Genomic DNA, 13,272 nt, shown 5'->3' on the forward strand with positions numbered 1-13,272 from the left:
TTATTTATATCTCAAACGCACGTTACGTCTTATATTTAACACCATATTTAATATTATGGGAGTGACACTGTTTATCATAAGCAAATTTCTTTATAACATTCTCGTTTGTCCAGTAAGTGCGAAAATATGATAATCATAATATGAGACCTCTTATAATATATACAACATTCTCGTTTGTCCAGTTACTGTGAAAATATGATAGTTATAATATGAGACCTCTTATAATATATAGTATATAATTTTCGATAGATCAATTGACATCCTTCAAATACACGTAGCTCAAATACTATTAAATATATGTCACATATGAAAATGTTGAGCAAACAAACAAAATATAGAAACTTCCCATATAAAAATTGAAAGTACCTTAAAGAAAGAAAGGAAGAAAAAGAAAGGACTATGAAGTATATGATGTGGATTATGGTATTGTGATAATAAATACGATCTAAAACTCTTATCTATACTATACTATGTACTTAATTAGAGATTTTAGATTTAAATTTTTAATTAAATAAATTTTATAATGCGTAAATTCAAATTTATAAAATTATTATAGAAATATATTAATATTGAGTAGATTTTTTTAATAAAAAAAATAAAATAGGGACGTTATGAATTTATTGGGACCTTAATTAACCATAAAGAGAAATTGTTGAAATTACAGTTGTAGCATTAAGATGCAAAGGCCGGCTTGTGGGCTACTCTTTTTTAATCAATAAAATTTGAAATGATAAACATATCACTGCAACAGTTTTGTTTTTTTAAAAAAAAGAATCATTGGAGATTTGATATTGTGTTAGAGTTTCGATCAATATAAATTCAACACACATAAAGATTATTAGAGGGGAAAATACTTACAAATAAAAAAAATCATATAAAACACTTCTAATTAAAAATGAAGAAATCTTATTATCTTAGTTATTTCATCACAATTCTAATCGGTACATTATCATTATTAATAGCTAATGCCATACGTGCTACTAGTTGTTTGCCACGCTAAATTTATAATTGTTCATTGATCAATTCCATATTTTAAGGGCTTCCACTTGTCTCCAACCCTTTACTAATTGAAGTAAAAATATGTGTTCTGTCATTTCAAACACTATTCATAAGAAGATTAATGTGGACCAAAAAATTATTTCCATGTGTTATTCAAATGAATGCACATATACATGGTTTCACTATATTATAACTCTCAAATATTCATAGATTTAAAGCACACAAAAAATTGAGAAAATCGTCTAATTTCTTTAAAATATTTTTTAAATGTTCAAAAAATGTGTAAAAATAGTGAGGCTTTACATACTTCTCCCTCGACCCCATTCAGATGATTTGTAAATTTTTTACAAAAAATCATCTGAAAGTCATATCATCAAAATAGTCATAAGACTAAAACACATGAATAACTGAGAAAATCGTCTTATTCCTATAAAAATGGCTCCTAGAGATGTCCAAAACATATGAAAAAGATGATGATGTTTCATGTACTTCTTCCCCTACTCCATACGAAGAGTTTCATAAAAGTTTTACAAATAAAAATCATCAAAAAGTCATATCACCAAAATATTTATGAGCTAACACGAATGAAAACCTGAGAAATATCACCTAATTCCTTTAAATGGATTCTAAATGTCCAAAATAAATGCAAACAATAGTGAGACTCCATGTATTACTACCATAACTCCCTATGGAGGGTTCCGTATAGATTTTACAAAAAAGTCACATTACTAAAATATTCATGATTATTAACACACACGAAAAACTCAAAAAATTACATAATTCTTGTAAAATGATTCATAAATGCACAAAATCTATACAAAAAATGGTGAAGCTTCACGTTTTTCTTCTCCTAATACTTATAGAGGTTTTGTAAAGGTTTTGCAAAAAATAGTCGGAAGGCATATAACCGAAATATTCATGGACTAACACATACGAAATACAGAGAAAATTGCCTAATTCCTATAAAAAGGTTCTAAATGCCTAAAATATGTGTAAAAAATAGTGAGACTTCACGTATTGCTCCCCTAACTCCCTACGGAGATTTTCATAAAGGTTTTGAAAAAACTATCTGGAAATTATATCACCAAAATATTCATGGGGTAACACACACAAAAAAAAAGAAAAACTAAAAGTATCACCTAATTCTTGTAGAATGACTCCTTAATCTCCAAAATATGTGCAAAAGATGGTGAGGACTCACCTACTACTCTCCCAACTCCCTAAGAGGGTTTCGTAAAGATTTTACAAGAAACTCGTTCAAAAATCACATCTCCAAAATATTTATTGACTAACATACACGAAAAAACAAAAAAAAATCTCCTAATTTCTTTAAAATAACTCCAAAGTGCCCAAAAGTTTTAATTTCATACTTATTATTTATTGTGCATTATTCATACCAATTAAGCAAATTTCCATATACAAATCACATATTTTAATCATCTCAAATTTCTATATAAACATAAGATTCATATTTGTCTGCTATAGCAAAGTTTGCATAATTGCACTCCATATGAAACATTGTATAATTCGCTATACATATACAATTGAAGTGAATTGTATAAAACGAAAAATAGAAATAGACTTGGGCAGAGAATTGTATAAAATGAAGTGGATAAAACGAATTGTATAATTACAAGTGTATAAAACGATAATATTTACATTTTGAATTTTTATAAAATGAGAAAGAGAGAAAGATCGAAGAGACTTGGGCAGGGAATATACAATTGAATCGAATTGTATAAAACGAGAAAGAGATAAATTATATACAATTTGAATTTGTATAAAACGAGAAAGGCAAAAGAAACTGGATAGGAGAGTATTTTTGTTTTATAATTATAAGTGTATAGGACGAAAATATATGTATTTGCATGTGTATAAATAATTTTCTCTCGCTTTATACAAACAAAAACGCAATTTATACATTTTGCTTCTGTTTGTATAGCGAGAGAGGCGAGCGAAATTAGGGAGAGTGGCGAGCGAGATCTGGGAGAGGGGAGAACCGGAAACAAAAATATATGTATGTATACGATTTCCTCTGCTTTATACAAATAGATCAGATTTTACACACTTGTATTTGTATAAAAGTGAGAGGAAGCGAGTGAGAGATGGAGCGAGAGAGGAGAGTGGCGAGCGAGAGTCTGAGGGAGAGAGATGACTGACAAACAGTTTGCTACGAGACACAATTAAATCAAAAGATGATTGTAACAATTAATTTGATTTATTAGTTTGCTATTATATATAATTTTTCCTTTTATAAATATGGCTCAAACCCGACCCTAGTAGAATCCGACAGTATTGAAAAAGGGGCAGTGGAATTTCTCAGCCTATACACCTCGCCTGCTGCTGACTGACCATTTCTTCCACCGCCGGAGAAGAAGAAGAAGAAGAAAAAGATGCCGTTGAGTGCAACCATGGTGGGAGCCCTTTTGGGATTGGGTACCCAGATGTACTCTAATGCCCTTCGAAAACTTCCTTACATGCGCCGTATTCTTCTATTCTCCTTTTTCTTTTTTAATTTAAGAAAATACAGTTTTTTCTTTTGGGATTAGCTGCTGATTTTTTGGTTTCGATTGTGTAGATCCATGGGAACATTTGTTGGGTATGGGACTTGGTGTGGTGGCTGCCAATCAGATGGTGAAATGGGAAGCTAAGAGCAATGAAGATCTCGACAAATTGCTTGAGAAATCTAGGCAAGCTAATGAACGCCGTTACTTTGGTAAGTTTTCATATCAACCAAATTTCGATTGAACAACCTTTATTGGATTTCAATCTTTCTATCTATTAGTAATTGTGCAATCACTTTGTAAAGACACAAGCTTTGAAATTGATAACCACAGATGTGCTTAAATGAGGGTCTCTACTACTGTTTACTGCTAAATATGTTTTGACTTGGCATGAAATTTTAAGAATATTTGAACGATTTTTGAATCTTGTGGTCGGTGTTGAATGTAGCAAAATGCTCTTTTAGTCTTGTGGTCTTACTTGTGCCGTGTAAAAAATTGGAGTGGAAGAGTTGCAAAAAGGGAAAGAGGCATTTTTTTAATGTAAGACGAACAAATTGAAATGGAGGTAGTAGTATTGCCCTTAAATTTTTTTTGGAGGATATACATACAAGATGGCTGATTTGAAAAAAGGAGTCTTCTTGGGTTGGTCAATGTTATTTGTAGGTAAAATAAATCTTTCTTCTTCTAGAGGAAGTCGTCGGGCAATGGGAGGTCAGTGCAATTGATGGAGGAATCCTTAGAAAATGTGGGAATCGTTACTGATTCCATGCCTTGAAATGTTTAGGGATGTCTTTAAAGTAGTGAATAACCTGTTCAAAACTTTAGAAAAGTTGTCTTTAAGGATATTAACTATCATTGCACATTGGGGTCCTTTCCTGAAACGATCCTATTTTTTCCATGTCTATCTTAATTCTTATTATTTATCTTGAAAAAAGGTGAAGAAGTTTATAATTTCGGTTGTGTTTTATTGGATTCTGGTTTTACTTTTGGGTTGCAAGTATCTAGTTCTTGGATGTTAATGGATCTTGTTGTTCAATTAAAGCTTCCCAATTCATCATGTAATTTGCTAATTTTACAAGCATAAATGAGTTGACCTTAAAGATGAAGCGTGTATTGTTAGATTTTGACCTAGTACTGACAGTACCTCTACTACCCTCAAATATCTGTTATGCATTTGGATTGGCTGCCCTAGTATTTCCAGTACCATGTTTAGTTTTCTCCTTATATGACTATTGCACCTTAAAAGGAAGTTAAGGAGCAAAGTAAAGATACTGGAGAATACTGCCGTAGACAAAAACTTTGTAATTAAGTGGAGAACAATTGAAGGGAGGGCCCGTTAGCCATCAAGCTTCAAGCCATGCGCCTCCTGTGTCGGAGATTTATCCGTTATCAACAAAAAAATCTTTGCTTTGTTCAGCAATGCTGATGTTTACAGTTATCAACTGGGCCGTTTTCTCTTTTGCTCCCTTGCTACTTCTACTGATTCACTTTCTCCTTCCAGAAGCTCTTTTTGGGCAAAACTATTATTCCTATACTCATGGGAAAAGGGATGATCAATCTCGGTTGCATCTTGTTCACACTTTGCCACAAATTCTGTACCTGCATATTCTTTGTAACCCAGTAACAAGCAGGTGGTTTCCTTTGGGATATACCATCTTTAAATTACTTTTGTCCCAAAACAGGTACTCTGTTACCACCATTGAAGTAAAACGAAAAGCAATAAGTAGTGGAATAACAGAACCAAGAATAATGAATTTAGAATTAGATCAGATTAAAATTCTCATGAAATATAGCTTCCATATGCAATTAATATTTCTTTTATTACATGACATAATTTGGTTGTCAGACTTGATTATGAAAAGAAAAGCTTTAAGAGTTATACTTGATTATATTTTGTTTTCAGCGACATGGGATGTGGTTTGTGTTAAATGGCCTTAGGTGTTGGTTGGTTTAAATGTGGTATCATGTTTATATCACTGATAGGTTTTGGCTTGGGCATTAGGTTTATTTCTGAGGGTAAAGGTGTCTGGGTGTTATATCTGAAGGTCATTGTTTGGGCTCTGGCAAAAGAGGCAAACAAATATTTGACACCCACCTCATTCTCGCATTTTGAATTAGAGTTAATGGTAGCCTTTTTGACTAAAAAGGCAAACCAAGGGGGCCATTCAATCTTTGATGCTCCAATCTGTTCCTTTTTTGGGTACGGATATATTCCATGAATTATTTTAGTGTTAGTAATTTTGTCTAATTGATTGACTATGCAAAGAAAAAAATGAATTAATAGGAAGTAACCACTACGAGTACTTACATGCTCAAACATGTTTCAATAATCCATTCATGTTCACACCTAACAGAACTAGTTGTCAATCCAAAAAGTGTAAATTCCACCACTCAACTAAATCATCATGTAAATTCCACCATTCACTGGTAAAGAGTGTTACATTGACAAGAATTATTTATAATTTAATGTAATGATGTAAGTATTAAGTAAAGTTTTAAACTTAAACTAACAATCAAGAATTTAGATGTTAATATTTTCACTTACCAGGCTTGTCGTTTTAGATACAATTTTGTCTTGTACTTCAGTGCTTGGAACCAATTTTTCCATACAAGCATACAACCATCTGTTACTTCTTTACAACTTTCAATGACTTAATTTTGATAGAAGTACTCTAGATTTAGAAAATGTCCAGCAGTCTTTGTCAAAATTAGTTTACCCACAATACAAGGACCTTAAATCCCTAAAATCAATGAAAATTCATTCCAAATCGACCTTCAAATAAACAATTTTTGATTTCTCTACTTTGGGGTTTAAGTCTCCACTCTGTGGATAGAATCACGAAAAGGATTTGGTGAACTCGGAAAGAATTCTTTGGAAGTACGTGCCTGCTTCTCTCTCATGTTCCAAAAAAATTCTTCTGAAGTATGTGTGAATTTGCTTGTTGGCCTCTTATAGAATATTTTAATGATGCTTTTGATATTTCATGGTTTGAGCTGCATGAGCTTTACATTTGTATTTTAGGTAAGAAATGATGTCTAGAGATGTCATTGAAGGAAAATGTTTGGTATTTTCTGTATTTATGTGGTGATGTTTGATTGGGCATTGAGTTTAAGAAAGATTCTTAGAAGCCTCTCCATAGTCATACCTGCAAAAGCAAGAACAAAATATTAGCACTGTTAATATGTTCTTAATTTTTCATTCTATAGATATTGAACATTTTAGACACATATGCCATAAGCCTTGTCAAAATGTTGAAAGTCCATTTTTTACTTTGTCAAAAGTAAAATAAAATGGATGGGAACATTTTGGTACGCAGTGCATGAAAATGACATGTAAATGTATATCTAAAATCATGGGAACCCTTTTAGAAACTACATAGGAAGAGTAGAACCATGAGCTAAGGTAAGTTCAAATTCCAGAGGATGTGAAAACACCAGGTGATTTTTCCCATCTGTCCAAACGTTGATGGATAGAGTTGCTTGGTGGAATTAGTTGAGGTGTGCGCAAACTGACTCACATACCATGGTTATAAAAAAAAGAAGAGTAAAAGCATACTATAATACCAAAGGCTCAGTATAACTGATGGAGAAAGTATCCAATTGCCCCTTATGTTCACCATCAAGTAGAATCTAGTTTGTGCTTCATGTTTGTGTCTGTATGCTTTAAGGTGTGTGCCTCCCGGAAGTTACTCTTCTGGGCTCTTTTATGTTGTGTGTAGTCTATTTTAGTTTTTTTCAACTGTGGTGTCGTAGTTTTCCTAATCTCGCTGGAGCTTTTGTTGCAGATGAAGATGAAGATTAATACTATGGATGATTTGCAGAGAGAATGTTGCAATATCAGCTGCAATGATTCAAATTGTTTACTTGAGCAGTTTTTTCCCCTTTTATAAGATTTGCAGTACATTGATCTTTTGTATCGGCGAAGAACACTTTGCAATAATCATATTTTGGATGTCTTGCAAAATGTGTGTTTGCCTAATAATGAGATCATCCATTAGTCTCCTACAGTCAGTCCTATGACTGCTTTGGATCATTTTATATGTTATAAACCTCAACTATTTAACATTAAAAAAACAGAACTATCGTTTTTCCTTTACATGCTCCTATGGCTAAATTCCGAGGTCTATCTGAAACAACTTCTCTATCCTCGAGGCAAGGGTAAGTTTTGTGTATACCGTATCCTCCTCTGATTCCACTCTGTACGAGTAGATCGAGTATGTTGTTTCTTTCCTAAAGAACACATGAGAAATCAACTTTAATTTCTATTATAACAATTATTTTTATAATAGCATTTTATTAAAATAGTCATGTTTTTTGTGGAACTGATATTTCTTATTATATGATTTCTATAACAAAATTTTGTTATAATTAAAAAAATTTATCATAGAGTGATTTGATCGTGTATCACTTTGTCCCAAAGTTTTTTTTTTTGCTTATAATCCCAATGTTGTAAAGTTTCTTCCACCTTTTTAAACTTGTTGACTGTTTCTCACGTGAACTTTATGCATATGTTGCTAAAGTATTTTGTTAAATTGAGAAATCACTTGTCATTTTCTTTGAAAGATCAACAACGAGTGTCATACAAAATAAAACAAAAAAAAATATATATATAAGCAACAATATTAGTTCTAAAATTGGTGAATGTCTCTATTGGACATCACCACTAATAGGAAAGAATTAATCATTACAATAGTTACAACAGACATATTGTAATTATGATTTTTTTCTCTTTTCATTTCCACAAGTTAAACATGAATTAATCTTTTCAAAATAATCATGATCATTTTTGACATAAAGCTACAACTACCATTTTACTTTATAACCCCCTCCCCCCACCCCCCCAAACAAAGTGTAATACAAAATAAACATGCAAGAAAGATATACTAGGAAACTAATTCAAAAAACAACTTGTTAACAATCCCATGAAAGTTGATCCATAGAAGAATTAACATTAGTGTATAATCCAGAATTCATAAACTCAAAATCGAAGTTAGAGCTGTCGTTGAATGTTTTTTCCACCGTTTGATCATGATCATGAACCACCTTATACACATCCTCTTGATCATCACAAAACTTAGTCTGAATAATTGGAAATTCTTGATCACCTTGTAATTGTACTACTTGCATTTCTTGTTCTTCTTGTCCATTGATAGGATTTAATGTTGTTGGTTCAAGTCCAGTTCCATTCCACATGCTATTCTCGTTTATATAAGATGACACATTAATATTCGCCGCGTTTTCCATTAAACAACAACTCGTGAAATCCAACAAGGAATCTCGAGTTCTCTGAGCACTTGTTTGAGACTGAAGCGTAGTAGTTACTGTATTATTATGATTTATCTGCTCACTCCACGCGAATGTAGGGTTTTGGTATTCAATATTAGGAACAATAGGAGTGTGATTGTATGTAATATTATCACAATAAGGGAAAAAAGTTGATTTCAAATCCATCGAAGTAATCTCTTTATTTGTTGAAGAATGATCAATAGTGAAAATTGAGGTGGAATCTTGAATGTGATAAGTGTAATTGTTGGATTTTTTGGTTGAATTGTTGGATTTGTTCTTGAGGAGATTGTGAGTATTTGGATCTAATCCTTGAGCAATGAGTTTTTTCTTAATGCAAGAATTCCAAAAATTCTTCACTTCATTATCTGTCCTACCTGGTAAATGTTTCGCTATTTGTGCCCATCTATTTCCCAATATTCTATGAATATCAATGATTGTTCTTTCTTCTTGTTCAGTAAATGAACCTCTTCTTAAATCTGGCCTCAAGTAATTTATCCATCTCAATCTACAACTTTTCCCACACCTTTGTAACCCTGTAAATTGTAGTGAAAATATAATTAAGTGAATAAAAATATATAAAGATAAATTAAATGAAATCGTATGCTGATCAGATCGGATTATAAAGAGAGCATGAATTCATTTTTCTCATTTTCAAGTGATTTTGTGATCATTATAGTTACTAGAAAATTAAGAATATACATGCTTGGCTCATTAAAAAAAAGTAACAAAAAGAGTGTTGTATATATAATGAAGTAAATAAAAATGTGTTACGTATGTTCTAGATCTCTCTACCTATGCATGGTACTATAAGAAGTTCGATTTTTTTTTGAAATAAGACAATCGCACAATTCAACACCATAAAACAAGAACTCCTCCATTAAAGAAAAATATGAGAAATGAAATTAACCTGCTAGTTTAGGAACAGAACTCCAACAGCCATGGCCTTGTGTGGTGATATGTCTCATGAGTTTTTCATCTTCTTCTGGAGACCATAAACCTCTTTTCACTTTTTGTTTGCTGCAGCAGTGATGTCCCATCCCTAGCTATATCTCCTTAAATTATAATTTCCACAATGATAATATCTTCATCTATATGTTATATATATATATATATATGTGGTGGCTCCACAATAATTAATAGTTTAATTAAAATACAATTAATGTTTTCACTACACTACAAAAACATAGATAGACTAATGTTTTCTTTCTCCAAATATATGTAATTACTATACGTGTGCTACAAAGATGAAGTAGACGTCTTTCTCAATGACTATAATAGAGAGAGAGAGACTTAGCTTTAACTTGGAGTGTACTCATTAGAGGACCACCTTTGGTATTCACTGTTTGATGTATCGGTATAACTGGTGAAATTGTTGTCACGTGATTACTAAGAAGTTATGAATTCAAAATTGTAAAAACAGTCTCTTACATAGAAATGTAGAATATAATTACGTATATTAGATTCTGTGCATTATATTTTTATGATTCAACCTTCTTTTGGACCTCACACACTATTAGGAAAGCGCGCTTAATGCACCTGACTATCTTTTTATAGGGTGATTATAGTGTAAGTGCTGGAGGGTGGAAGTGAATCTCATATTTAGAATGAAAAGAAAGTAAAAAAATTTTATATGACATAAAAGAAGTTCAAATAATACGTGTGCTTTTGAGGTCGGTAATAATATAGTCCAAGTGGACAATTTACGTGTTATGGACTTAGTGACAAATTGTAATAAATTCATACAATAAGCATTTATAATAATGATATCAAAAAATATTTTATACTATCAGAGTAGCTTTTAACTTTGTTTTAGCATTTTCAAATATTATTATTTTATGTATGAAGATCGTCATGAATACAAGAAATGGATTTGTTAAAATCATAATCAATATTACTATATTTTGTTTCATATTTCTGCATTGATTTGACAATTTCTTAAGTGAAGAAATAAAGTCACGCTTTATAATATATATTAGTTAAATAACTATAAAATTGTATACACACACTGCACATAATACTCTATAAGCTTACCTATTTTGTTCCAAATAAAATTAACCAGTGTTAAAAAAATAAAATAAAAGTGAAGACTATTAGACTAGCAAGCTTTTGAAGAATAGATGAACATGATACCTTAAACGAATCCTACATTGAAATAGAAGAAAGAATATGAAGAACTTTATAAAACACAGAGTTCACGTGGTACATATGCTTTTGAGTTCGAAGATGACCAATTAAGTCCGAGGGGACAAATTTGTGAGTTAGTTGGACCATATACGTTGTGTGAACTAAATTGGATAGTGACATATATGGTATTAGAGTTGGACCTCCTTAGTATAATGATGGTAAAAACCTCAACGCTGAGTTTTTAAGAGGCCTTATACGGTATATACATCACAAATTCACATAATATACGTACTCTTAGGGGAAAATGATGTAAACAAACAAAACCCTAATACAAGAAATCTCTTAACCATCTGAAAGGTGAAAGCATAAAATAAACGACTAATTAATGAAAACTATATTTGTCATTATACAATTATTTTCGACCTACATCAACGGCTTTTTCCAAACACACATATAAATGTATATTTGTCTCCAAAAAGTTGATTCATTCATGAAACATACTCAAGTAATTACTTAATCCTTCGAATTTAAATTATTTGTCATATTTTTCTTTTACGCGCTTCTTAAAAAATAACTAATTGTAAGATCTTTTTAAAATTACTTTACCCTTTGTACATTAATGAAATACTTATAGTATTTAAAAACAACTATTTATTAATTTAAAATAATTATTTTAAGAAATCACCATAGATATCTTTGAAATTTAGTGAATAGAAGGAAACCAAACAAAGAGTACAATTATGAGTCAAATATGTAAAGACACAATTTTACTTTTAATGTGCTATTGATGATATTGACTTTTTATTTATTTATTTTATTTTAGACATGTTTTCAAAAAGCCAACAAAATTTACCAATTAAAGCCTGCCGACGGACACCAAATTGTTAAATTTTTGGTGTTATGATGTTATTTTCTTGAAAATGTGTGCAAAGAATTTTTATTATTATTAATAATAATAATAATAATAATAGTAATAAAAAGAAGTTATGATGTTATTTAGTGAAAAATGTGTACAACAAAAATCTTAAAATATGTAAAATTGTATTATTTTCTTACTTTAGATCATTTGCAATAGTAATTACCTTGTTGAATAAAAGACAAGTCATTATTGTTGGAAATGAGTGATAGTACGTATGGCCATTTAGGGGAAGACCTAATCATTAGACCTCCCATCATTTTCTTAGTATCCAAATTCAACATAAATTACTTTGTTTTTATCATTTTACGTGTCGTTCTTATTAAATATGAACAAATAAAATAATAATATTTTTTTTAAAAAGTGATATATATTGAGTTGATATTAAGATAGAAAATGTTAGTGAAAAACACAAACATGTACTCTAATATTGTGAATAAATTCAGGATTTAATTAATTTAACAATTTTATAACTATCTGAAATTAATATACGGAAGTAATTGAATTTTCAATATTTATAAATATTTAATAAACCGTTTAATACTAATACATTATTTGAACAAAAGATATTTTGATGATAAAAGGATTTCCACATTAATTAGGAATGAGATTTCAGATTGATCTTTATATGGATCGGACAATTCTCCTTCTTTAAAGCTAATTGACGTGGATAACCATCAGAGTATAAAATAATTGTTGGTAATCAATAAGTTTATCTTATTTCTTGAATTTAAAATTATAAACGTTTTATCTCTTGAGCTTAAAATTATAAACGTAAAATTCTAATTCCGTAATGATGTTGCTTGGAGTGTCAATTTTTTTTGGTGTCAACGAATTAGATGAATAGATGATGATGATTGGGCTCTCTTCCTTTAAATCATATTTTACCCTATACTCTCATTTTCCTCCTATTCTTTCACTAAACTTTTTACAAAGAATCTTCTACATTTTATATAAAAAAATTTTTGTGTGTGGTATTGTCTCTGTGGAGGAAATCACGTTAAAAAGCAAAGCCTAAAAGAAGGGCATATCAAAAGAAATTCAAACAACTTTTTTCCTACTTTCCTTTTTAATCAAGGTTTTCTTAAAAAAGAGTGTCATCACACACATCTTTAAAAAAAAATAAAATTATATAATGTGTGTATAATATAGGGAAAAAAGTTTATAGTATATGTTATTAAACTTTTAGAAATGTCTCAATTATTTATTTTGTTATGCTACATTCTTATAAGAAAAATCATATTTGTATTATTCTTCACCAATAACTCAAATGGTTGTTGGGAGCGCCATCCCCGAATGGGCCTTGTAGTGCGCGATCCGAATTTAGTCGAAGCTTTAACGTGGACTCCGAACATCGGGTAGAAAACAAAAAAAAAAAACTCAAATGGTTGATTTTAAAAGCTTTATCGGAGAGATGACCTCTGATTTAAACGAACCACATCA

The 13,272-nt window shown here is 30.7% G+C and overlaps 2 protein-coding genes across 2 annotated transcripts; one reads left to right on the plus strand and one right to left on the minus strand.

Annotated features, from left to right (window-relative positions):
- Positions 1–3,276: 3,276 nt before the first annotated feature.
- LOC107002540 lies at positions 3,277–7,599 on the plus strand. Its single transcript, XM_015200599.2, has 3 exons — positions 3,277–3,483; positions 3,578–3,715; positions 7,289–7,599. Exons 1-3 carry the CDS (start codon positions 3,393–3,395, stop codon positions 7,303–7,305), a joined length of 246 nt encoding a protein of 81 aa, XP_015056085.1. The 5' UTR covers positions 3,277–3,392; the 3' UTR covers positions 7,306–7,599.
- Positions 7,600–8,348: 749 nt separating this feature from the next.
- On the minus strand, positions 8,349–9,844 carry LOC107002539 (transcription factor MYB46-like). Its single transcript, XM_015200598.2, has 2 exons — positions 9,697–9,844; positions 8,349–9,322 (listed from the first exon to the last, which is right to left on the minus strand). Exons 1-2 carry the CDS (start codon positions 9,824–9,826, stop codon positions 8,415–8,417), a joined length of 1,038 nt encoding a protein of 345 aa, XP_015056084.1. The 5' UTR covers positions 9,827–9,844; the 3' UTR covers positions 8,349–8,414.
- Between the last annotated feature and the right edge of the window lie 3,428 nt (positions 9,845–13,272).

Source organism: Solanum pennellii, chromosome 10, assembly GCF_001406875.1.
Source record: "Solanum pennellii chromosome 10, SPENNV200".
Classification (NCBI taxonomy): domain Eukaryota; kingdom Viridiplantae; phylum Streptophyta; class Magnoliopsida; order Solanales; family Solanaceae; genus Solanum; species Solanum pennellii.

Coding starts and splice junctions, on each gene's coding strand:
- LOC107002540 (XM_015200599.2), top strand. CDS start 3,393: ATGCCGTTGAGTGCAACCATGGTGGGAGCCCTTTTGGGATTGGGTACC. Junction 3,484..3,577: donor AAAACTTCCTTACATGCGCC/GTATTCTTCTAT, acceptor TCGATTGTGTAG/ATCCATGGGAACATTTGTTG.
- LOC107002539 (XM_015200598.2), bottom strand. CDS start 9,826: ATGGGACATCACTGCTGCAGCAAACAAAAAGTGAAAAGAGGTTTATGG. Junction 9,323..9,696: donor TTCTGTTCCTAAACTAGCAG/GTTAATTTCATT, acceptor TACAATTTACAG/GGTTACAAAGGTGTGGGAAA.